At 42.5% G+C, this 27,366-nt stretch overlaps 1 protein-coding gene across 1 annotated transcript in view; it reads left to right on the forward strand.

The window, feature by feature from the left end:
• cux2b (cut-like homeobox 2b) overlaps positions 1 to 27,366 on the forward strand; it is a 106,875-nt gene that overhangs the window by 74,957 nt on the left and 4,552 nt on the right. The window contains exons 5-20 of the mRNA XM_028578887.1: positions 3,350 to 3,490; positions 3,913 to 4,072; positions 5,194 to 5,285; positions 6,121 to 6,187; positions 10,157 to 10,205; positions 10,916 to 11,020; positions 12,967 to 13,152; positions 13,275 to 13,333; positions 13,858 to 13,906; positions 14,152 to 14,251; positions 17,069 to 17,698; positions 19,703 to 19,804; positions 20,009 to 20,853; positions 23,502 to 23,667; positions 24,032 to 24,337; positions 24,429 to 24,617. Coding sequence (XP_028434688.1) covers positions 3,350 to 3,490; positions 3,913 to 4,072; positions 5,194 to 5,285; positions 6,121 to 6,187; positions 10,157 to 10,205; positions 10,916 to 11,020; positions 12,967 to 13,152; positions 13,275 to 13,333; positions 13,858 to 13,906; positions 14,152 to 14,251; positions 17,069 to 17,698; positions 19,703 to 19,804; positions 20,009 to 20,853; positions 23,502 to 23,667; positions 24,032 to 24,337; positions 24,429 to 24,617 — 3,246 coding nt within the window. The remainder of the gene's footprint in view (positions 1 to 3,349; positions 3,491 to 3,912; positions 4,073 to 5,193; positions 5,286 to 6,120; positions 6,188 to 10,156; positions 10,206 to 10,915; positions 11,021 to 12,966; positions 13,153 to 13,274; positions 13,334 to 13,857; positions 13,907 to 14,151; positions 14,252 to 17,068; positions 17,699 to 19,702; positions 19,805 to 20,008; positions 20,854 to 23,501; positions 23,668 to 24,031; positions 24,338 to 24,428; positions 24,618 to 27,366) is intronic.

Here is a 27,366-nt window from a genome sequence, read left to right on the forward strand (position 1 = left end):
ATAAAAAAAGAATGAAAACCCCTCCAGTACACCATGCTTACACCATTCTTTATACACAATATTGACTCCCATTGGATACAGAAAATGAAATAGAAAGTACCATGAATACAAAATATTCAATATTAAAACCAACTTTAAAAAAAAACACTTCCAACATCAGTTTTCAAGCTAATTTTTCATATCACAGTCTAGTGTCTCTTACATCTCCTGAATGATTATGGATAACCCTGACTAATTAGAGCAGTCACATGATCAGACAGCCAAACGTATTCGAAAGAGAAACAAAGGTGAACGATGAAATGATTCCCCATTTTAAACACCCATCACAGTTTTTAGACTTCTGGTTCAATGTCGTCCTAATGTTCTGTACGCAGTTGTGTGAACACTGTTTTTCTGAGCAATGAGATATTATAAGTGACATTCGGGGGTGCGTGCTTTTCAATTTGGGCAGTGGTGGCCTAATGGTTACCAACGCGGTGCCCCCAAGGACCACATGAGTAGCCCTCAGGCCTGTTCTAAAAATGAAAATTGAATATTGATATTATCGGTTACCCACCTTGTTAAGTCATTGTTGATAATTATTGTGAGAAATCATTAACATGACCAGTGTCTTCACATAAATGAGTACCATTAATCATTAATAATCATATATAACTAAAGGCAAACTGAGCAAATTTGTTATTTCATAAGAGTGTATCAAACTGGTAGCCCTTCGTATGACTCAATACCCATAAAGTAGCTCTCAGTTTCAAAAAGGTTGGTGACCCCTGGGTTAGAGCTTGTCGAGGTTCGTCGGATAAAATCTGGGTGGGGAAAGTGAAAGAACAGTGCTTGTCCCTCCCCTCATTACCACCACTGAGGTGCCCTTGAGCAAGGCCCTTAACCCCAACGGCTCCAGTGGAGCTGCTCGATGGCCAGCGGATCAGACTGTGGTTGAACTGGGCAGCTTCCAGGTATGAATGTGGAACTGGGTAAATGTGATCAGGGTGTTCCTGCAAAAGAGAGGCTGCCTCTCAGTGAATAAATAAAGGTAAAAAAAAAAAATTGTTGTAAATCTGTCTAAACTGTCGGCTTGTTTTACAACCCTGTCTGTGTGACTGCTGGAGTTTCCTGGCCCATTGGCTTTGCTTTAGCATTGTCACCATGTTCCCAGATCTCAACTATTACTTTGGCAAGTACAATCTTATTGTAATTGACAGAAATGATGATTAAGTTGTAACAAACCAGAAATGTCAGACTTATTGTGAGGGAACAAATGTGTTCACGTTTTCACGACATTATTGAACCCCCCTCCCACCTCCCCCCATGCCATTCTGCTCCCCTCAGCGGCTGGGATTCTTCCAGAGATGGCCCCCGTGTTCACCAGAGAAGATGATTATTAAATGTTCCGTGATTTATTACTTGAAACGAGCTGCTGTTGCCCGATCCGTTATCATGACCCCGGAGCAGACATCCAATCATCTATATAATTAAAGATAAGGGATGAATTAAAAATCGATCGGTTTGTGTTGCCGTGAGAGTGATGTGACTCACCTGATGTACATAATGCCTCGTCAGCTGTGCTATATTTCTTGATGAACAGGAATGTGAGCGCTCGGGTTAATGTTGAATTCCTCTTCCATTCCGGGGTGTATTTGCTGGATTTACCATCGGAGCTGCCTCCGAAAAAGAAGCTCTAGTGCTTCTTATTAGCAACATCAATTAGCTCTGTTTTCCAAAGTTATCAGCAGTCTTTCTGGACTCTCCTTCAGTAACTGTAGATCCCGGGCCCTGAGAGAGTATCCCTGCTGCTCTACTTTGACGGGGGTTAATTTTGTATACGGACTTAAGTTATATCCCTTCACTTTAAATTTGACTTTACTTTAGCTCTTTGCCACCGATTGATAATCCTGGCTTGTCCATGTGTGAGAGATCCCTTACTATAATCTCTGTCCTTTGATCATTAAAAGTTGAAAGGATATATGGGAAAGAGGCTGATAAAGTGATTTCTGTGACAGTGGGTCGATGGAATAGCAGTGCTTTAAGTCATCCTGTTTGTCTTAGAAGAGCTCTGCTCTTAATAGTGATGTCCCTTGTGACTGATGCAATATCTCCACAGCTGGTGTAACAATGAATGCAGACAATGTTTGACTGTAAACGGGTCCTGGGAAAAATAGCTCGATCAATTAAATGGCCCAAAATGTTTGTCTGATGAAAATGTGGATATGGCAGGCTGCAACGTTGGGCCAGGATTTCAACAAATTGCACTTTGCAGAAGTTTTGGCTCTCTGATGAGCATTTATTTTTGTGGCCTGCCGGCTCTGAGTTTGCATTCTCTCTGTGGCATCTGGCAAAGTTTAAACGTCTGTGGCTCCAGCTTCTTATGAAAAGTCACTTCAGTCAGTGCCCATACTGAAGAAGGGATTCAATTGGGTTCCACACAGAAGTCTAAGATGAGTGGATGAAAGCTGTGGGAGAAAAGTTTGTGCAGCAAAGCAGCGATTTTCCTCCTCTTTTAGAGTTTTGAAGGGCTGCGGTGTGTGTGTGTGTGCGTGTGTGTGCGTGTGGCTCTACATCTAGCCTGCCTCCACCCCCCTTGTCAGGGAGCTCCCCTGAGCTTCCCTCTCTGTGCTTTGGCACTAGAAGTCACCTCCTTTGGTGTTCGGCAGGCAGGTACACAACAGGAGCAGCTCTCTCTCTCTGAGCTGTTGAACTTTTCGGGAGGGGAAGAAAGGGAAGGGGAAGATTAAAAACAGCCCTGTGATGTGGAGTGCCGAGCTGCCTCCTGAGAATTCCTGGCATAATAATTTAAATGATCAAATGATACAGAGGAGACTTGTTAGCTGAGAAACAGCCTCCTAGTTGGCCCCATGGGCCCGGTGCTGCCACGCATGCATTGCAAAACAGCTCCTCTGTTGTGCTAAAGAATCCTGCTTCTCCCCCCTTTTCAGGAGCAGACTTTTTCTACACTTTGCCTAGGTGTATACTTGGGACTTTAGACTCCGTCACATATTCATGGCAATCTTTTTGTCTTCTTTGCCATTCATCAGCACGTGAGAAGACTCATTAGAGATGATTCCTGTACATGTGAAGGGTCGGAAACAGCACTTGTGTCATTAGGTCCGGCCTGTGAAATGTTCAAAGGCGCCTGAGTGGGGAAAGTCTAAGAGTCACTCTTTGGAAACAAGTCTCAGTGGAATTGTGTGTCTCTGTTGAAACTGCGACGCTGAAAAACTCTGTAAAGTGCTTTACAGGCAGCGCGCACAGTAAAACAGCTATTTTGCTTTTTTTTGAAAAGTAAGAGCGTATGGATATCTTGTGAATCTCAGGAGTTGTTTCTACAGAGATTTGTTTGGGTCTGTTTCCTCAGATCCAGCACCCGTGCTGGAGGCCTCACACACCCTGGAGGAAAGACTGCAGCACCTTCACAGTTCGGCCCCAGACGGCGAGGCCCTGGTACGAGAGATCAGCGGGCACTGGAAGAAACACCTGGAGTGCCTTGAAAAGACAGGTCAGGCCAAAAGTCATCTGCATCAGGAAGCAGTCCCACTAGAAAGCATTTCTTTTTAACACAGCACTGAAGTGGCTGCTACTGTACAGGTCTGAAAGTGCAGGCAAGGTAATTTACCAGGTCCAGATGTCCTGTGGTCCTGTGATAAGGTCCAGGAATTTTGGACTCGGACACATGATAACCTATGTCGGATTGCAGGGACCCAGGTTTTATTAATCATGAAAAGTTTTTACCAGGTCCAGGTTACCAGGTGTACCAGGCCTTAGGAAGAAGTGTGAATTCCACCAAAATATCTGGAGATTGAATAATGGTCACCTTAAGATGACTATTTCAAACAGAAATCGATTGTCGCATTTACCTGGTAATATCCGATCACTCGGCTGACGTTGGAGAACTCATGGCAGTCTTTTTCTTCCACGCAGAGCCCTCAGAGGACGGCCCAGCAGTCCCAGGGGCCGCAGTGACAGAGGAGGCCCCAGAATCCAGCTCTCCAGCCTCCGTGATGACGCCCAACAGCACACCGGCTCCCGGGGCCCCAGGCTCCCCGCAGCAGAACTACCAGGACCCAGCTAAGGACCGAGGGTGAGAACCAGCGATGCACCCCTTGCCTGCCTCTGACTGGCAATCATTATAGATTTACATATGGTTTAAATTTCCTAAATTAAAAGACACAAATGAACCCCCTTAAAAGGTGCCGTAGGTAGGATTGTGAAGATCCAGGACTTAGCCAAAGAATTTGAACATCGACAACTTCTCAGTCCCTCCCCCCCCTTTCTGCTAAAGCCCTAATGGTCTCATAAGCCCCTCCCCCCACAAGGGAGAATGAATGCGTGTGCATGAGGAGTGATTGCCACGCAGTTAGACACCCCCCTGGCCCTGATTGGAGGATCTGACCAGGGAGCTCTACTACAGGCTGTAGGTGGTGCCAGAGGAGCCGGATTATTATTTTTTTTTTTTAAATTAGATAGATTTTAGATAGATCCTTTTATTAACACCACAACACCACACATGTACTCAAATATATCCATACCAATAAGTTAAAATACAAAAATATGAATGAAGGAAAGTTATTTTTGTGCATTATAGAGTAATATAGTAATAAAACTAAAAGTAGTTCTACTCAAACATAGGTTCAGTTTCAGCAAATATGACAGAAAGTTAGTTTTATAAGTCTCACCTACTGCACCTTTAACTGCCTGTGCCACCCAATGCCTACAACACAGACCACTGCTGTTTATTTTTGGTATATATATGAAATAGGGCATGTATTTAAAGATTGTTAAGGTTAACCCTTCAATGTTCCAAACCTTCCACCCCCCCATGCAGAGATGTTCACAATCCATTTTAGTGGTTTTTAAGGCAACAATATGCAACTTTTGCGGATGTAAAAGAAATAAAAACTGAGAGGGTCTGTGAACCTGTACAATAAATGAGTCCATTTAGCTTGTCCTGGGGATATTTTGAGTTGCAGTTAGACGCCGTAGTGAAAGGTTTTTTAAAAAAATAAACCAAAGCTGAATTGAACACGGCTCCAAAAAGGTGAAACAGTGAAACAACAGCTGCTTCTGTTACATTCTTTGTCACACGTGCTGGGATTACCACATTTTTCTGTCTCACGGCACAAAGTGCATAGTGTTGCTTAAATGGTAGCCATGATGTAGTGAAGTAACTGAAACTGAGTTGTTGTTTTTTTTTTCTCCCAGGGGGGAGGAGGAGGAGGAGGAGGAGAGCGCCAACGTTGGTTTGGCTGACAGACTATCAGAGGCCGAGGAGAAGATCAAGGTTCTGCATTCCTGTAAGTGGTTTAAACACTGACGCGTACTGTAGCTGTTACATTTCATCTCAGCCTTAGCCACTATGTGCATTATTACTGTACAGTCTGCTGAAGCACAGACTGCTGCTCTGTTGACTCAACTATAAACTATTAAACTATCACGTTTTTTTTTTCCGCCAAGAATTTTTTATTATGTTTTTTTTTTTTTTTAGGTTATGCAAAACACAATTTAACATACAGTCATTGATACATTTTTAACAAAATCCCAAGTAACCCTACCCTATTGCACCATTGAAATTCACAATATTACATATACACAACATAATTTCGATGGTTAAAAAAAATACAAACGAGGCAAGAAAAAATTTTTACTTTAAAGGGGAACTATGCCGGGGTTTTTTTAGCTTAATTTATGTTAACTGAACAGCTTCAGAGTCACTGGAATGGTTATAGGACTTTTTTGGGGTTGAATGGTGGTTGTCTCGCTTCCCTCCTAGCGCCTGTGAGCAGAAAAACCCCCCTTGCAACTTTCGGCCAGAACTGGCTGCCAACTGGTATAAAAGTTGAGGACACAGTTTCTTGTAGTATACAATTTTGTCTAAGAAAGTTGGAGGAAATCTTTCTTTTTATTTGAGCAGTATCACACTTCTAGCTAGGAGTGAAGCTCAGAATAACACATGTTTCAATGAAATTTGTTGTTTTGCAAATGCATTATTTGATTGGTAATGTTTGAAGTTAAAAGAAAAGAAATTTAATGTATATTAAGTAACCAAAAATGTGATTGGCAAATAAATTCAGTAATGTAGCTTTAAGGTCAAAGTTCATGTGTTTTTTTTCACTGTCTGCCTCTCACCAGCTTTGAACACTGCACAGACAGAGCTGCTGGACCTGCGGTGTAAATACAACCAGGAGATGACCAACAAGTAAGAGTCTGCCTCCCATTTTACATGTTGTGTTTACGTCATTTCTGACCAACTTTTATACACCCCCCCCTCCCCCAAGTGGTGGTGGTTACACACTGGCATCTCTGTGGCCTTCCTCACTGGTGCTCACTGTAGCATTCCAAGTGCTGAAGCCGCTCTTCTTCATTTTGCCTACACAAACTCATGTCCAGTGTAGAGCTGAGGAATGCCATTGTAAAGGCGGAGAGTGACTCAGCCACTAATGCAGGTCGATGAGAGAGGTCTGTGTTTGCCTTCGCTGGGAGCTGGGCCATGACAGCCCTCAAGAAGAATTGCTCCATTTAAAGATTGCTTCAGAAAACACTCTACCTTGTCCTGGTCTTTGAGCGCAATGTATCCACCGCACGCCTGAAATGAATCTGAGCTTGTATGAAGGATGTCGATAGACGTTCAAAGTAAACACTCCTTTGTTTGGGTTTTGTGCTCCAGAGCACAGTCAGCCGCTGCTAATGGATTTTCTCCCAGTCTTCATCCATGGCGCAAATGAACGGATGTTTTTAGACCCACTGCCATCCATTTTGTTGGATTGGACACATTTTCAGTTTGGGCTTACCTTTCGCGTGCATCTGCAGGTTGAAAGACCAGCTCTGTTACGTGGTTTGTCATACTGTGTGTGTGTGTGTGTGTTTGTGTGTGTGTGTGTGTGTAAAGACCATAGACTGGTGTATTTGATGACATTAATTCATTGAGAATTGTCTTACATGTCTCACCGCAGCATCTCGTGTTAATTTGAAATGCTATCTAGCTCTGGCTCCACTCTTTGTTGCGAGTTTTAAAATGTCTCTGTATTGATGTCTTTCCTTCTCTGTCCTTCACTCTGTCAGACAAAGACATGGAACAGCATTGAAAGAGAACAGGTTAAGAAGTTTCTAGAGGTTTCTAGAAGTTTAAGAAGTGTGCGTGTGTGCACACGTGCGTCCGTGTGTGCGTGCATGCGGGCTGACAGTAGCACCACTGACCCCAGAGCTCCAGCTTGCAGTTATCCCTCCCTGATCCTGAGCCTCTGAACACCGGGCCGGCCTCTATTACTCTCACTGACTGTTTCCTCAATGTTGATAAGAAAGACTATTTGTCTGCTTCGGCTTGAGTAGCCGAGCAGGTAATCAATACAAAACATTTTCCGTACTGCACAAGTTCATTAAACGTGGCACTGACACCTGTTAGTGTTCGCTGTCGGCAGGGCACCATCTATCCTGGCCTTATTGATAGGACCGGGGCACGGCCAGGACCCTCTGAAACCGGGGCCGCACCACACGCCACCGGTGATCCTTAATGCCAAGAATATGTTAGGTTTGAGACAGTCTCAGTATCTAATGGATTCCACATCTCACTGTAGAAATAGTATCGTCTTCATGACATAATGATTCCATTGGATCACTAACATTTTAGCTAATTAATTCTGCAGACTGATGTGAGACGATGGGAGCGGTTAAATGCAAACATGAAAGAGAATGAACGTTCGGCTCAATGTAGTTTCTTTAATGTGGATTAAAAAGAAGTCTTAATATGTTCTTTGAACAAATTTTTCTTTTGGTAAAAACGGACTGCTGTGTCGCCGAAACTTTGCGAAACCTATGTGCATATTTAAATCAATCACAGCATCCTCGTTAATTCATCCCTATCTACCTTTTGATAACCAGGTCCCACGTGTGCAGAAATAAAACTGTTGCACTTCAAACAAACCTCATGAATAATCCTGCTGAGCTTCTGTTTGAATTAGACTTCTGTGATTGTAAAATGTATGAAGGCAAGCTGGAGTTCAATCTCAAGAGAGGATGGAATCCCACATCCATCCGTTGGCCACAGCGTTTATACAGAGCCATAGCTACGATGGAGGACACAGAGGGCATGCCATTGAAGCATCTGGGGTTACTAATGACCTGTAGAGGAGTTTATATTATAATATATAACCATAACACACAAAACAATGGATGGATTTGTCAAGCAGATTATGATATTTGTTATACTCAATAAACTTCTTTAATTGTCTTTACCAGAATATTCCTGGTAAGTCATTGAAACAGCATCCTGTAAGGGGATACAATTTAAAGAAAGTATTATAAAACCGTTAAATGAACATATAAAATCAAAAAATTGGGCAACATTTTACTTGAACTTAACTTTATTGCCTTATTTAGAACTGCACTACCTCACTTTTTATTGCTTTTATTAAGAAATGCACTACCTTAACTTTATTGCTTTTAATTGCTTTTATTGCTCCTTTATTGCTTTTTGCTATTCATTTTTGTATGTATTTATTGTATGACATTTAGTGTGGACGGCAAAGTAAGAATTTCATTGTGCAGGGAAACATGCTTTCTGTCTGTGCATATGACAATAAACTATTTGAACTTGAACTTGAAGGTATCGACATAACCGCGACATGACACTGTCATAACTATGACATGACACGGTCATGAACGTGTCATAAACGTTATAAACCAGTCATAAATGTTCATGACTTCTGTCATTAAGTGTCATTCGGTTTTTGTCATGACAAGTTGACATTGTTTGGGTTGTCTTGATTATGACAATTTGACATTAATCAAAGTTACATTACCAGAAGTTGTCTTGGTCATGACAAGTTGACATTACATTTGTTTGGGATGTCTTTGTAATGACCACTTGACATTAACCAGGATGACATTACCAGAAGATGTATGTGTCATGACAGCTTGACATTAAATGTCTTTATAGTGTCCTTATTAAGACAACTTGACATTAAACAGGATGACATTATGTCAAGTTGTCACGACAAAGACATCCTATGGTAATGTCATGTATGTCATGACATAATGTATGTCTGAGATTAGGGTTTATCTGTAAGAGAAGGCTTAACAAGAAAAATGTCCTTTATTTACAGTTATTTACAACGTGTAAACATGGCTATGTTCAGACTGCAGGCAAAAGTGGCCCAAATCTCATTTTTTGGGGGGTCAAGTGACCAGGTCAGACTTCTTCAGAAATGTGTACACTCAAATCTTAACCAGATCAGATTTTGTTTCAAATCAGATTCCATATGTGGTCCTGAATCAGACACACTTTCTTTTTTTTCATTGCGGCCGCAGCGTGAACAACCAAGGCGGATTTGATGCACACACACACACACACACACAAGCTGGCTAACCGCAACCGTTAGCATGCTACCTCATTCTCAATAGCAAAGCACTGCTACAACACACACCACAAGTTCACCATAATCTACGAAAGAACTACTTCCATGTGCGTCCTCGTTTAGAAGTCTCCCAGCTAATCCTGCCTTGTAACTGACCGAAGTTGGAGAAACAACCTTTCTTTTACTGTCTCTTGAGCTAGCTAGCTGACATGATCTACATCTGCACTACTGCGCATGTGCACGTGCAATCAAAGATAGTACAGAAGAAAAGATGTCTCACTCTGTAGCTAAAACAGAGAGCTGAACACAGGGTGAAAAGAGGAGATGCAGCAGTCAGAGAGAGCTGTGCAGTACAACAAAAATATGGTGTTTTTTTTTGAAAATGAAACCATGTAAACCTATTCTGGTACAACCTCTAAATACAATTATGAACCTGAAAATGAGCATAATATGGGCGCTTTAAATAAACTTAAATCCATCACATTTGACTTAATGTGTGCATACATCCCAAATAATCCCAAAGTACAACATAGTATTGTGCCATACTGTATATGGTTTAAGGCTTAGAACTCTTTATTGATTTCCTGAAATGGACATGGGGAAAATAAAGATGGTATTTACTTCTAAAACTTGAACTTCTTCAGAAGGGAACCGTGACTGCTTTAGCTTTATTTATTTTTTAAGGATTATATAATGTGTAATAACAACAGTTGTGCTTTGTATTTTTATGTGTACTGGAGAGTGAGGGTATCTGCTCAGTAATCCTGTGGTTGTCTGTCTGTGTGTGTGTGTGTGTGCGTGCGTGTGCGTTCCAGGGCAGAGGAGGTCGACGCCATCATGGCGAGTCTTGAGAAAGCAAACCAGGTGAGTACAGTCTTCCTCTGCACTTCTCTGATTGAGATGCTCCTTCGTTAAGGTAATCACTCCTGTAATCAAGCCTTGGCTTTAATTAGACACCCTCCGTCCTGTGTCCCCCCCCCGCACCCCGTTCTTCCTCCCACATCCACCGCCCCTCCCCTGAGCGTGTGATTAGCGAGTGTAAACCTGAGTCCCCGTCGGTGGGCGCTATGGCAGCACGGCTCCACTCAGCAGAGAGCGGCGCACTGCCGAGAACGCGATTGATGCCGGAGCGCCAAACGCCGGGGTTCTTAGTTATCTCACTGCCTTGATTGCTTCCTGTGCTGGTGATACCTCTTTTTCTTCTGCTCCTTTCTTCTCCCTCTCTGCTCTTCTCTCTCATGCTCTTTTTCTCACTCTGCTGCTCTCTGCCAACAGCTCCTAGATAAATGTTCTCAAAATGAATCATTAATTAGCAGGCCGGGTGTGACAGAGCAGGTAAACAGTTTGGGGAATAGAGTGGGCTGACTAAACAGCCCCCTCAGCAGAATAAAGCGGTGGCTGCACTGGTCTGTGCGGGCCCGTACTCAGGGTTTTCACTCGGCTCTAAAATTTCCGAGCAAGGGCGCCTCCTTTGATTTATGTTTATGCTCTCACCTTGATCATCTCATTAGCCAATTGATGCGGCTAGTGTAGGAAAACTGTAACGCTGTGATACCTTGTGTGTGTGTGCACAGAGAGCGGAAAAGGCCCAGAGGGAAGTGGACAGGCTAAAGGAGCAGTTAGCCAGTGGCCAGAGAGCCACCACAGGGAACTGCCATCCAGCAGAGGGCACTAGCAGGGTAAGAATAATGTCCCTTCATCTGTGACTGGTATTTGATTTTTGGCCATATCTAGGCAACAGTATAATGTAACTAAGTATATTTACTCAAGTGCATTACTCAACAATTATGAGATACAGTACTTGTACTTTACTTAATTACTAATATTACATGCTCCTTTGTACATCTACTACGCTACATTCATGTGACAGCTGTAGTTACTAGTTCCTTTTCAGAACTTCTAGGACACTAAGACATCGTTGCTTTGTAGTTTACTTCCCAGAGATATTCTGTCAATTCACTATTTCCCTCAGGTTCAGTTTTTGAGGTTGTTGAGGAAATTGCTGTAGGTGGTGCACAATTTCTTATTAGTCAATTGAAAATCCAGATTTATTTTTTGGACTGAGACTTCCACAATGACCCCTCAAGGACCGATATAGACATTCATGTCAATTAATTTCTGTTTATAGTATCAAATCAGAACAAGAGTTATCTCGAGACACTTTACAGATGGAGTAGGTCCAGACCACACTATAATTTACAAAGACAATAACATAGACAAAAACATGGTTCCACATATGCGAAAAAGACAAAGTAACATAGCAGCAACAGCCATTGCCCAGTGCAGGACAAATACAACACGATTAAAAAATGAAAAAATAAATAAAAATAACTCTGGCAAATTCTGAATAACGTTGCCTATACTGTATCATTTTAACAAACTGAATTAAGATTTGTTCAATTTTTGATATTATATTTTAAAATATGACTGTACCTGCTCTAGTCCAAAGGATTGTGTTTCTGTCTAAATAAAAACAAGAACAAACTCATATATACAAATTTCAGCTGTCCAACATATAGTTCAAAGTCTTAAAGCAACACGCCGACTTATTGGGACTTTAGCTTCCTCACCGTATCCCCCAGAGTTAGATAAGTCCATACATACCCTTCTCATCTCTGTGCATGTCGTAACTCTGTCTGACGCCCACACCGCTAGCCTAGCTTAGCACAGATCCTGGAGGTAACCGGCTCCAACTAGCCTTCTGCTTCCAATAAGTGACAAAATAACGCCAACATGTTCCTGTTCACATGTTGTGATTTGTATAGTCACAGCGTGTACAAATAACCGTATACATACTGGGAACTATATTCTCAGAAAGGCAAAGCACTGCTACTTCTGCTACTTGGGTGGAGTGATTTGCTCGCAGCACCTGAGAAGTAACAACGGTTCTTTTCAGGTGTTGCGCTAATCACTCCTCCCAGTTAGCAGTGCTTCGCCTTTCTGAGAATATAGTTCTCAGTATGTATACGGTTAGAAGAAAGCTGTGTCTCATGTGACCTTGTTATTTGTACACCCTGTGACTATACAACTCACAACATGTAAACAGGAACATGTTGGCTTTATTTTTGTCACTTATTGGAAGCAGTAGGCTAGTTGGAGCTGGTTACCTCCAGGATCTGTGCTAAGCTAGGCTAGCGGTGGGTGTGTCAGACAGAGTTACAACACGCACGGAGATGAGAAGGGTATGTATGGACTTATCTAACTCTGGGGGATACGGTGAAGAAGCTAAAGTCCCAATAAGTCGGCGTGTTCCTTTTAAAACATGATGTAAATGTCTCTTCTTGGAAATTGATAAATTACGACTAACACCTAAATGTAGACAGGTGTACAAATCATCAGATTACAAAACCAGTGACAGAGAGCCTCCGAGTGGCTTTTAATTGGTACAGACATGCTACCACCTTATTATCAGATACAGTCACTATGAAATATTGAAATGCAGTATTAATGGTTAGCTGAAGTCAAATTTTTCTCACATCCTAACTGTCTGAATTACATCAACACTGCATAGGTTGTGATTCAACCTATGGCCTCTCACCTTTTCTCCTCCCCCCCCACCTCTCACTCCTTCTATCACTTACTTCCCCTCACATCCTCTGCCACGTCCCCTTTCTCGCCCTGTCAGGAGAAGAAGGGCGAGGTGTTGCCCTCGCAGCTGGAGGCCACCCTGCTGGCTAAAGACCGCGAAGTCCTCCGTCTTCTGGAAAACATTCAGCGGCTGCAGTTCACGTTACAGGAAGTTCAAGAGACCTCGGCCAATCAGATCTTAGAGCTGGAGCGCCAGCTGGCCTACAAAACGGAAGCTATCGAGGTGAGTGGCAATGTGACACGCGAGAAGCGACAGAACATGGCGAACACCCCCCTCAGTCCTCAGCGCCTCTGGTGACCAATTAATAAGAAATAAAACATGCTGCTTCTCTTTTTCCATTTCAGAGATTAGAAGCTAAACTGCAATCCCAGATGGACTATGAAGAGATTAAAACTGAACTCAGGTGATCTTTTGAGTGTGCACTGAATGTGCAAGTCATACATAACAGGGCTGCACAATATATCGTTGTATCGTTGTATAGTTGTATAGTTTTTTTCGTCATCGCAATATCATCTGGCGCAAAATACACATCGCGAAAGGCTGCAACATATCGCAATAGACACAAAACTAGTAGAAAACTGCACATTAAAATGTAACATTCATTCTTTTTTAAGTGGTGCCCTTTATGTTCAGAATAATATTCTATTGGTTCGATGAAAGATGTTGGAAACGATTTCCTTTTGTTTTAAATTCAACAAGCAATTTGTTGAATTGTTGAAGAATACTGAAAGCAGCAGAAATGCTGAACCGAGTACAGGTATATTTTAATATCTGTTTATTTACCGCGAGTGACCTCGTCCTCGGGATATTCAACAACATTATCACATATCGCATGTTTTCCTCGTATCGTGCAGCCCAAATACATAACAATGTGACTTTAAGTCCAAAAAAAATGACTTTCTCTGCATGTTTTGTTTCTGTCTGTAGTATCCTCAAGGTAATGAAGCTGGCTTCGGCAAACGGCAGCTCGTCCCAGGTATATATGCTCCGGCAACCCTCTTATTGTACAGCAGTTTGAAACAAACTAGTTTTTCTTTCATCAAAGTAGAACTTTGTTTTCTTCTTAATTTTCTCTTGGTGTCCGGTAAGGAAAAGCTACAGCAGTGGCACGGAATGCTTCTCTGATCGTCATCCATTATAAGGATATCTACAGCCACTGCAGTTGATTAATCGAAAATTAACAGCTTTTGTGCGTGTGTGTGTGTGTTTGTGTGTGCATAGGATTCTGCCAAGGCTGCAGAGGCTATTTTGCTGGATAAAGAGGCCTTTCTTCCATCCCACAAATACCTGGTGGATAAGGCCCGCATTTTGCAGAGCATTGGTAAAATAATTGTCTCTCACGTTTGATTTTTCTGTCTGAGTTTAAAGACAATTCCACAAGATTCTTGACGAGAAGCAGCGAGTTTTGTCATCGTCTAATAGCTCCCCATAATTCACTGATTGCTTGGTACTCATTGGTCAGGCTCAATCAATTCTGGAGTTTTTCTTAAAACTTACTTAAATCTCTTTGCATAAACTGAGGCTGCATGATGTAGTCTGGGTTTGCAAGGCGCTAGAAAGCAAGTGAGTTAATTAATTAAATATCTGCTATCAACTAGGTAACAATGACTTGATTACACTCAAACTTACTAGTATGTGTCATGTATGAGTTAAATATATATATATATATATATATATATATATATATATATATATATATAGATCAGGGCTCGACATTAAAGGTGCAATATGTAATATTGTATGTAATACTGGCAGCTAGCGGTTACAATAGTTACTGCACTACCAATTCAAAATACTGGAGAGTCGTTTCCCCCGCCCCCTCCTGCCCAGACTCGAAGTTCACGGGGGTTGCCAGGCTGAGACCGCAGCATTCACAACAATGTTGCTAGACGCTTTTCTCACATAGCCAGACATTACTCCACAGCACAGCGGAGTAGCTAACGGTAGATGCTGGCTATATTGACAGTCATAAAAGCCTGTGCTCACGCGGAGCTCTGTAACCAACTGACAGACAAACTTTTTCGTCTTAAAATTACAGTATGAACTGCTAAAAACACAACAACCTCACTGTTCTCTCCACGCGCCAGTCAGGTACACTTCCTCGGCTTAGAATTACAATACGAAACGCTAAAAATACCACTACCTTGCCGACGGAACACACTTCATTGGCTTAGAATTACGGCAACAATCGCTAAACACACTGCAAACTCACAGTCCTCTCTTTCCGATTTACAGCCCCCCTCTCGTGGCTTAAAATAACTCACCGTTGTCGGCTCCAGCCGCTGAAGAGGCTAAACGCTGTAAACAGCCATGGGCTGCTTGCCTGGTCCTCCGGGTAACGTTAGCAGTTAGCAGGGTTAGCAGGGTTAGCAGGGTTAGCATGGAGGCGTTAGCCAGGACCAGTCGGGATCACTTTACTGGCTATGTCAAAATTGTTTTTGCGAGTAACCAACTCGGGTACTCTAGCTATATAATTCAATGTGAGTACACAAATGTTGAAATGACAAAAAAATGCCCATCCCTAGTAGCTGTGATAAATTAGCATGAAGCTAATGCTTACCTGTTCAGGAGAAAATAAGCCAACTCTGCGTCGTTTTGGGATCTAAGCTGTCTCCATCTTTCAAATACATCTCCAATATTTACCAGGGGGTTGTTACGTCTCTGGTCACGCAACTGTTAGAAACATGCTGTTTTCTTTTATTATGTCATGTAGAATCTATCTCCGTTGATCCTGTTCGTTTGTTTGCTGCTTTCATGGCTGTACTACCGTTACAGCTGTAGCGCGCTGGGTTTACATTTTTACAGGTATATCTGGCAACCCGGCCTGCCTGTCAAACTGGGCCGTTGATAACAACACACAGATCAAAACATAAACATAAATTTCGTCACGGAATGTAAATTTCAAAAAGAAAAAATACTGATGTTAGCATTGTTGTCAGAAAAGATAGTATTTCAGTTTAACATGTTTCCTTAATATCTGATGAGGCATTGGTGTCATTTTTGGATTTATTACTCTACAAATATTACATATTGTACCTTTAAGGCTTGTCTGGGACAAGTGGATTTTTTCTAGGACAAGTGGAAGAGAAATTTACTTGCCCCACTGGACAAGTTAAAACTCAAACAAAACAAAATGCCACTCATTTCGTCAGTGTTACAGAATTGAAACAAATACATATTTTACCCCACAATCCCCGGGCAGCGGGTTGGCGGCCGGTGTTAGTTAGCTAACGTTAGCATGCTAACTACGCTTTAACGTTACCCCGTCCCCACATCGTTCACAGAAAACGAGCCGAATAAAGCTGTCACTCGTGGCCATAGAAGTGTGCTTTGTGCGGATGAAGCAAGAAGTTAATTTGACTCTTGACGGCTGGCTCTCTGCCTCGTAACGTTACTAGCTGCTCCGCTACTCGTTTGTAGCGGATTATATATCAGGTAATAATCAACTGTATTTTAGATATAGTATAAATTCAAGTCACCACTACCTCTGGTCAAAATATTGAATTAGTATCTCAATATATTGACTCAGTATCTCAGTATCTCAATATAAACAAAGAATATCAAAGTAATGAGAAACTATAAAATATTGACTTAATCTCAATATATTGGCTTAGTATCGTAATATATTGACTTAGTAACTCAGAATATTGACTAAGAATCTCAAAGCAATGAGAACATTCAAAATATTGACTTACAATCTCAATATATTGACTCAATATCTCAATATATTGACATAGTAACTTAGAATATTGACTAGGAATCTGAAAGTAATGAGAAACTTTAAAATATTCACTTAGAATCTCAATATATTAACTTCTGCACACCGGCGTGCAAAGTATAACTTTGTATTATGAGTCTGGAGATCCTTTTTTCTTGTTGAAGGGGAAATCTATTCTTGGGACACATTTGTTTCTACTGTTTAAACTGAATTGTATTAATGTTGATAGTGTTTGGATGCTTTCAATCGTTTCTTCAATTTCTGCATTAGCAAAACACAAAAAAAATTATAAAATTATGAATCTTTACCCGGACAAGTGACTTTTGTTCATGGACAAGTGAAACGTAAATGTACTTGTCCGAAGGACAAGTGCCTCAAAAAGTTGATGTCAAGCCCTGTAGATGTGTTTTCTGTCTCCAGATGATGACCAGTCTGAGGATGCAGGTAGGGAGATTGGCAGGCCGCCCGGCTCCCACTCGTCCTCCTCTCATGCGGATGGCCGGGCCTCCCCCAGCCCCGGTCCCCCCACCCTGGACGGCTCCTCCTCCAGCCACGATCTACCCCGTCCATTTTCTGAGTCACCGAGCTCTGGCGACAGACTGTCAGGAGACCACATCCTTCACAAGCAGCTCCTCTCCCCACACTTTAAAAAGGAGGGCCTCATGGCTTTTCCCACCGCCCTCTATGCAGCCAAAGTGGCCCTCATGTCAGCCACCCATGGGTCCGTGGGGGCGAGCAGCGTCGACGCCGGCTTGCCCAGCGACCAGTCCGAAAGCGGCAGCTCGACTGCAGGAGACGAGGACCAACTGGACACGGCCGAGATCGCCTTCCAGGTGAAGGAGCAGCTGCTGAAGCATAACATTGGCCAGCGTGTGTTTGGCCACTACGTGCTGGGTCTCTCCCAGGGCTCGGTCAGCGAGATCCTGGCAAGACCCAAACCCTGGAGGAAGCTGACTGTGAAAGGCAAAGAACCTTTCATTAAGATGAAGCAGTTCCTCTCTGACGAACAGAACATCCTCGCACTAAGGACCATCCAGGTCCGCCAGAGAGGTGAGTGGCGTGACAGAAAAATGTTAGAAAAATAGGCAGGTTCAGGTGGGAATGAACAATACACTCCATTTTGTATTTGTAGCCTGAGCAATCAAGACAGATTTGAAACACGTCACCTCTTTAACCATGTTTTCTAAACCGTTGGCCTGGTGGTGGAACTAAGTGTGAAGTATTCTTATTGTCAACAAAACCATGAATAGATCAACACCAACAATGCATTTATCTGACCAACTAGGGCTGTGCAATTAATCGTTTTCAAATCGAAATTGGGATTTGGAATAATGAGATTAGCTAATCGTGAAGACCGCAATGTAATCGAATGTGCAATATTTAGTTGAATGTATGGTGTAACATTTAGTTTAAAAAAATGTATTCCTCTTTTCATTATTAAATTTTTTCATAAGTGAAATGCCTGAATAATGTTACATATTACAGAGTGTTTACAGAATTGTCCTATTTTCAGTGGATTTTTTCATTTATTTTGTATATCTTTATTTGAACATGATAGTAAAAGTTATAATATGTGTGGCCAGGATAGCTCAGTCGGTAGAGCAGGCGCACATATACAGAGGTTCATCCCTCGAAGCAGAAGGTTAAGGGTTCGAGTCCGACCTGGGATGATTTCCTACATGTCTTCCCCACTCTCTCCCCCTTTCGTTGCTTTCCTATCATAAAAGGTGGAAATGCCCAAAAAATAATCATTAAAAAAGGTGCAAGATGTTGCTGTTGAACTGAGCCAGATGAGAAATTTCAGTGCACAAAAAAGTACTGATATTCTTTTTATTGGAATTGTTTATTTCATTATTATAACTTTAGTTTTTGTGATAAATGTTCTGTGTTTGACTGTTCAATGCCCCATGCTTATTACAAGAAAAACACTATATCTACTGTAGAGCAGTGTTGATGGTGCCTAATGTTATAATGCTCCATGACGTGTTTTATGTGTTACACAGTAAATATTGAACTTGAGCTAAACAAAAAATTATTATTTTTATATTTTTATAAATAAAAAAATCGCAAATCGAATCGTAATCGCAACATCTGGTAGAAAAATCGGAGTTAGATTTTTTCCCCCCTAAATTGTTCAGCCCTATGACTAACACAGTATTGTGTGTGTAGCCGAAACCTGATATATCTTATTCCTCTGTGTTGTCCAAAAACACATCAGTATGCCACGCTGTTGCACTGGGTGACAGCTTCCTTCGTTATCATCAATGGGCTCTGTAGTTTATTTTGAGTCAATCCCGCATACGCCATCCTGCTGCTGGAAATACTCACCAGAACAAGAAATATGCATTCATCCGCAGCTGAATATAGTCCCCAACAAATACACTATTTACTCTTGTTTGAGCAATGTTTGCTAAAAACTACAGGGCCCAGCTGTAGGAAAAATGACTTGACTAAAAATAAAAGTATATATTTTCTGCCCCCTCCCTTTTTTGAATGATTAGGTAGAATAGGTTAAAGTTTAACCAGCAAGTAGTCCTGCATAAACCTGCATATATGGTTTAGACAACATGGATAAAGAGGTGTATCCATAGGTGACCAAAGCTACCAAAATAAGAACTAGATTGTTTAAAAAAAAAAAAAGTTGTCAAGGTGTTAGAGATATATACGATATAACAACAAGTTTTTAGTGCAGCTGTAATCATGCCATCTTGTTTTGGTGGCTTAGCTTCTGGACCTGTGTACGTTTAAACCCTCTAATCTACTTGGACCTCATCCTTGACTTCATTGCGGCTTCCTCTGCCATGTTTGTAGTGTTACTTTTAAACTTTGTTTTCTCCCCAGATTCACAGCTTTTGAAAGTTGAGCTTCCCGTATACTGCAACCTCAGACAGCACGCGCTCAAAGGCAGCCATTGATCTACCAGTCAAAAGCAAAGCCTTGGAACTGCTCTCTGATCAACCATCCCACTCACCCCCCTCCTCTCCCCTCTCTCTCTCTCTCTCTCTCTCTCTCTCTCTCTCTCTCTCTCTCTCTTTCTGTTACCCTCTGTGGCAGGGAGCATCACTCCGCGCATCCGAACTCCTGAAACTGGGTCAGACGACGCCATTAGGAATATCCTGGAGCAGGCCAAGAAGGAGATCCAGTCCCAGAGGGGAGGTGAGGAATGGAGCTGCCAGTCATGAACCATAGTTTAAAGCCATATTGATTGATTTTTTTGAAAATGAAAATGAAAGCTCAAACAATGTTTACTGTTTTATTATGATTTTGGATCAGAATTGTATTGCATCTAAATTGGATAGTTGATTTGAGAATGCATCAGTGTCAAGAGTGTGGGTCTTTTTTCTTTTTTTTTTTTTTTAGGCGATGGCAAGTCGTCTCTGAACAGCTCATCGGGCAGAAGCAGTAACGGCGCAGGCAGCAGCTCTGACGAAACCATAAAGAACATCCTCGATCAGGCCAGGAGGGAGATGGAGGCCCAGCAGCACACGCTGATGGAGATAGACGTCTGTGGGAGGGCCCCGATGGCCAGCTCAGGAGCTCAGGTAGAGCGTCTGGGGCCCCCCGAACGCTCCAGGGGCCTACCTTTACCCATCTCCATCAAACAGGAGGAGGGAGGCTGCGTCACAGTCTGCATGGCCAACTCTATCAGCAGCCCCCAGACGCCCCTCAGTGTCCTCTCCCCGGCCGCATTTGTCCAGAACATAATCCGCAAAGTCAAATCAGAGATCGGCGAAGTGGGAACCTACTTCGACCAGCACTGGTCTCAGGAGCGGGGGTCCATGGTGCTCAGCGGCGGAGGTGGCTCGCTGCCCTTCAACTCAGTCTCTCCCTCCTTGTCTTCCTCCTCCTCCGGGCCCTCGGCCTTGCCCCGGCCCTGGCCCCGCCTGGAGAACGGCGAGTACCTGCCCAACAGCGAGGAGGCCTCTGCTGCTGAGGACGAGCTGGGTCTGGGGCTGGGCCGGCCAGCGGAGGTCAAAGTGGAGTCAGACACGTCGGTAAGTGGAGAGTCTCCTGGCCCCGGCCCCGGAAGGCTTTCGTACTACCCCGCGTACATCCCCCGCGCCCTCAAGCCCACCGTGCCACCGCTGACCCCAGAGCAGTACGAGATGTACATGTACCGAGAGGTGGACACCATCGAGCTGACCAGGCAGGTGAAGGAGAAGCTGGCAAAGAACGGCATCTGTCAGAGGATCTTTGGCGAAAAGGTCAGATGTTGCTCTTTCTAATAAAAAAAAGAAAACACATGCCAGAGCTCAGACTGACCATGTAGTCTGAGTCCTTGGCAGCGGCCCGGGTTCGGATCCAACCGGCGGCCCTTTGCTGCGTGTCATCCCCTCTCTTTCTCTGCCCCTTTCCTGTCCACTGTCACTATTGAAATAAAGGGAAAAGCCCGCAAAAATAAAATGTAAGTAAAATGTACGCATGCTGCAATGCCTGCAAAAGATCTGCCGAATCTGTTCTTACTGCAACACGTCGATCAGATGTATGACAACCAGTCTGCTGCACCAAGCTACAATATAACATGTTGGTACACTGAACTGAATATTCAATTATTGTCATAGGTAATAATGATACTTGTCTCTGCTTTAACACTAAGATACAAGATGATATCAATACATCTACAATGATATTAATAAAGATATACATTTGTTTGAGGGTCAAAGAAGAACACAACTCAAATTTTAAACTCAGATTCGCATTAAATGCTAATCCCTTTGTCTGTCATTATATAATAATATTAAATAATATTAATAATGTTTTGTGAAGCCACACCTACGGAGCCATTGAAAAAGGACTTGCTGTGTATTACAAATTTCAGACTCTCCAGACTACATGTAATATTGACTACGGTAACACAAAACACATTTTATTATGTAACTAAGGGAAAAAACAATGCAGCAATTGGAACATTCATGTGACAAAGTAATTGCCCCCTTTAAATGTAATAACAGGCCGCACCACTTTAGCAGCAATAACTGCAGCCCGACACATTTTATAATATGATCTCAGTATTTCACTTCCACGCCGTGGAAGTATTTCAAACTAGTCTTTATGCAGAAAGACACTTTTGAGGTGCTTTAGTCCTGCTACTGGATCCCTGTTGAGTTCACGTCAGGACATTGTGAACACCACTCAACAACTTTTATTTATTTTTTTTTTCAGCATCTCAGATCCTGTTTTTGTGGTTTGGATCATTGTCTTTGTGGCATTAGAGTTCGGGCACTGAGCAGAGTTCATGCTTCCCTTAATAATAACAGGACCAATAATATCACGTTTGACAGCATGATGATCATAATACAATTGCTTCAATATGTATCGCAGCCCTGTGGGGGGAATTGTTGTCAGTCTGATATTCTGTATTTGCTTTATGCCAGGTATACTAGGACCTGCGCTGTCTGAAAAGTTCCACTTTGTGTGAGTCTTTACGGCCAATTATCCTTAAAGCCTTTGGGGGCTTTTATGCAAATGTGAGAGAACAGTGTTTTCCACTTTGCTACACTCCCTTGAATCCTATTTTTTCCCCAGATCTCTCTTATTGTGGGGCCACCAACTGTCCTTATAGCTGAGAGGCCTGCATTTCTTTGGATGTTCTCTCTTGTGACTTCCTGGATGAGTAGTTACCGCGTCCGTGTAGAACTTTTTGGGGAGGCTGGCCACAGGTTTTACTGTAACACTGTATTCTGCATGTAAATAGCTCTCACTGTGGTTTAGTGGCTTTGTAAACCTTTCCAGACTCATAGATTTCAACAGCTCATCTCTTCTGGAATTTCCTTTGTGGCACGGTGTGCATTTTGTGGTGATTGGGTGACTCTGATGGTAAGGTTCAGTAATTCCTTTCAGTATTCAGCCGTCTTTCCGCGTTCAATCATCTGGATCTAGTTATAAGTCTAATGTAACGGATTTAGTAACAAATGCCGAATTTTCAAACGAGCGACATCAGCATATGATAAGTTTGTTCACTAAATCATCATTTTAAAATGTGTTTTCCTTTGGTCAAATGTTAACATGCTGTCAAAAACCATTGGAACCATTCACTGTGACAAATATGCAGCAACAGAGAAAATTCACAACGCGGTATTTTGAATGCATTTTTCCTGAAAGAGCTACTGTTTGTTCCCAGAAATTATGGCTATTATTTATTTCCAGAAAATCCCGTCGAGTGTTTTCCTGGCTCTTTTGTTATTTATCACAGTTTATCCTCTGTGGAGGTGGTAAGACATTTAGGTTTTAATGGTGCAGATTGTACATTTTGATAATATTAAGGGTTCAGTTCTTGATTCTCCAGCTTGGGCCTTTGCGTGAGAGGTATTAATATTTGTAAAAGCTTGATTGTTGTAAAATATTCTTAAACTGAGTTCCACTTAGGGTGAAGGTGAATTTTTATACAAACCAATTTTTTTCTGGCACATTCAGGAGTGTGTTGAAATTGTATTTATAATTTGAAAAGGCAAAAAAAGAAAAAATATATTACTTAATAAATAAAATGTTGGTTTAAGACCACACATTTTTCTTCGTGAATTAAGTCATGTTCATACAAACACACAGTGTGGCTGTTAAAAACTTTTAGCACTCTGCTTCAGCATGGCTTTTTTCCATCTCCATGAAATGTGCTGCCACTGTTAAGTTAAATGACTGAATTTGAATAGACTCAATATAAACATTGATGGTGTATTGCTTCCCTCTAGTGGTTGTTTGATGAAAATAAAACACTGAGGCCATAATTGCCGAGCGCAAACAGATTTATTTTTGTAATAATAATGTGGAAATCACTCGTCATATATACATTTTCCGTTGGCATTGTTACAAATAGCAGGCGTAGGCAACATATATTTACCTGTATTGTATGGCACAGGTGCTGGGACTTTCTCAGGGCAGCGTAAGCGACATGCTGTCTCGGCCCAAACCCTGGAGCAAGCTGACCCAGAAAGGCAGGGAGCCCTTCATCCGCATGCAGCTGTGGCTACTGGACCAGCTAGGCCAGAGCCTCAGCCAGCCCCCGAACCACGGCCACGCTCTGGGTGAGACTGCAGTTTACACACACGCACACACACACGATCAACAGAAACTGATCGATCGATCGATCGATCGAAGTAATCGAAACACGATGACGTTGATGGAGGCGCGTGCAAAATGCAGTGCCTCCATACTCTAGTTTGGTGTTATTCTCTGCTCTATGTTCTTAGTCAATGTGTGTGTTTTTGTGTTTGTACTATAGAGCAGCACTTTACATTTTGTTCCTGTACTTACAATGACAATAAAGTCAATTCAGAGAATCACACTTCAGTTCAAAAATGCAGAAAAATAAGTAATTGCAGTATTTTACTCTACATACATGTAGGCTATAGATTAACTGTTTTTTTCCGTGATGCCTCCAACCTCCAGATAAAAGCCCAGTGACGGCCCAGTCCTCGCCCTCCCCGCCTCCCAGCCCAGCAGAGAGCCACCCAAGTCCACTGGTTGAGCTTGTCAGCCTCTCCCTGGAGAGCAGCAAGGAGAACCAGCAGCCTGAAAGCCTGGGCCTGGGGTTGCCCCCCCACCCAGCGGGAGGGAAATCCACTCCCAGCCTCGTGGCCCTGCATCAGCCCACAAACCCACTGGGTATCCAGGAGCTGGTGGCCATGTCGTCGGAGCTAGACACCTACGCCATCACCAAGAAGGTCAAGGAGGTGCTAACTGACAACAACCTAGGTGGGTCTAAGTTCCCACTGTGGGGTTGCGCTGACACTCCTTATGAATGCAGACACAAGTCCTACATACTGTTTATGTTTGTTTCCCACAGGCCAGCGTCTTTTTGGGGAGACCATCCTGGGCCTGACTCAAGGCTCGGTGTCTGACCTGCTATCCAGGCCCAAACCTTGGCACAAACTCAGCCTGAAAGGCAGGGAGCCGTTTGTCCGCATGCAGCTGTGGCTCAATGATCCTCACAATGTAGACAAGCTGAGGGCCATGAAGAAGATGGAAAAGAAAGGTGGGGATCCAGAGTGTACGCTGTAATAGCTTTCAGTACAAGTTTGAGAGTGTGTTGGTGTTTTGGTGTTAAGTTTACATGCACTGGACACTGTATACCATGGATCTCTGAGGCTCATCACTGGTTTTAAAGGTCCCATGGCATGAAAATTTCACTTTGAGTTTTTTTAACATTAATATGCGTTCCCCCTGCCTGCCTATGGTCCCCCAGTGGCTTGAAATAGCAATAGGTGTAAACCGAGCCCTGGGTATCCTGCTCTGCCTTTGAGAAAATGAAAGCTCAGATGGGCCGATCTGGAATCTTCTCCTTATGAGGTCATAAGGAGCAAGGTTACCTCCCCTTTCTCTGCTTTGCCCGCCCAGAGAATTTGGCCCACCCATGAGAGAGAGAGAGACATCATGGCTTTCAAACGAGCAAAGTGGCAGTTGGTCAAGGCCACACCCCCAACCTCCATCTTGCCCCCCCCTCTCTCCTCCTCAATAGCTACACACAGAAATGGAAAGGAAAGCTCATTGTGGGACTGGCTCTAGTGGCTGTAATTCTGCACCATGGCTGAATTATGGGAAAGAGACTTCAGATACAGTATTAGGGGACCACTAAGGTCTATATAAAAGAGACTTCAGATACAGTATTAGGGGACCACTAAGGTCTATATAAAAGAGACTTCAGATACAGTATTAGGGGACCACTAAGGTCTATATAAAAGAGACTTCAGATACAGTATTAGGGGACCACTAAGGTCTATATAAAAGAGACTTCAGATACAGTATTAGGGGACCACTAAGGTCTATATAAGAGACTTTAGATACAGTATTAGGGGACCACTAAGGTCTATATAAGAGACTTCAGATACAGTATTAGGGGACCACTAAGGTCTATATAAAAGAGACTTCAGATACAGTATTAGGGGACCACTAAGGTCTATATAAAAGAGACTTCAGATACAGTATTTGGGGACCACTAAGGTCTATATAAAAGATAATTCAGATACAGTATTAGGGGACCACTAAGGCCTATATAAAAGAGACTTCAGATACAGTATTAGGGGACCACTAAGGTCTATATAAAAGAGACTTCAGATACAGTATTAGGGGACCACTAAGGTCTATATAAAAGATACTTCAGATACAGTATTAGGGGACCACTAAGGTCTATATAAAAGAGACTTCAGATACAGTATTAGGGGACCACTAAGGTCTATATAAAAGAGACTTCAGATACAGTATTAGGGGACCACTAAGGTCTATATAAGAGACTTTAGATACAGTATTAGGGGACCACTAAGGTCTATATAAGAGACTTCAGATACAGTATTAGGGGACCACTAAGGTCTATATAAAAAAGAGACTTCAGATACAGTATTAGGGGACCACTAAGGTCTATATAAAAGAGACTTCAGATACAGTATTAGGGGACCACTAAGGTCTATATAAAAGAGAATTCAGATACAGTATTAGGGGACCACTAAGGCCTATATAAAAGAGACTTCAGATACAGTATTAGGGGACCACTAAGGTCTATATAAAAGAGACTTCAGATACAGTATTAGGGGACCACTAAGGTCTATATAAAAGAGACTTCAGATACAGTATTAGGGGACCACTAAGGTCTATATAAAAGAGACTTCAGATACAGTATTAGGGGACCACTAAGGTCTATATAAGAGACTTTAGATACAGTATTAGGGGACCACTAAGGTCTATATAAGAGACTTCAGATACAGTATTAGGGGACCACTAAGGTCTATATAAAAGAGACTTCAGATACAGTATTGGGGGACCACTAAGGTCTATATAAAAGAGACTTCAGATACAGTATTAGGAGACCACAAAGGCCTATATAAAAGCATCCAAAGGGCACCATGTCATGGGACCTTTAAAGCCCTCACTCACCATTGTGAACTGTATGAACGTGTTGAATGGCCTTCTCTATCAACACGGAGACTTCAACGCTGGCATATCTTCATATACAAGGCTATTTTAGGTCTACTTCCATCCTACCTTCTGACCTATATTAGTGTAAATAGTATCACGACTTACAATCTTTGTTCCCAGGATATTTACCTTCTGTCTGTTCCAAAGGTTTGAACTGAGGTGGGGAAAAAGGTGTTCAAAGGAACACGCTGACTTATTGGGACTTTAGCTTCTTCACCGTATCCCCCAGAGTTAGATAAGTCCATACATACCCTTCTCATCTCCGTGCATGTCGTAACTCTGTCTGACGCCCACACCGCTAGCCTAGTTTAGCCCAGATCCTGGAGGTAACCGGCTCCATCTAGCCTACTGCTCCCAATAAGTGACAAAATAACGCCAACATGTTCCTGTTCACATGTTGTGATTTGTATAGTCACAGCGTGTACAAATAACAAGGTCACATGAGACACAGCCATCTTAGGTTACCTCCAGGATCGGTGCTAAGCTAGGCTAGCAGTGTGTGTGTCAGACAGAGTTAGGACACGCACGGAGATGAGAAGGGTATGTATGGACTTGTCTAACTCTGGGGGATACGGTGAAGAAGCTAAAGTCCCAATAAGTCGGCGTGTTGCTTTTAAGTTACAGAAACCCATGAAATTGAATGAGCTGGTCTCATTGGTCACTTTTAAGAGGATGTTGATTGACTTGGAGGCAGCCACATCTGGCTGTAGATGATTTGCCTGATGTGTTTAGGATTGTGGTTGACTTTGAGGGATTTGCTGTTTTCAGTTGTTTAATGTCTTTAGTGTTTTTGTGTGATTTTGTGTTTGTGTGTA

This window comes from Perca flavescens, chromosome 5, assembly GCF_004354835.1.
Source record: "Perca flavescens isolate YP-PL-M2 chromosome 5, PFLA_1.0, whole genome shotgun sequence".
Classification (NCBI taxonomy): domain Eukaryota; kingdom Metazoa; phylum Chordata; class Actinopteri; order Perciformes; family Percidae; genus Perca; species Perca flavescens.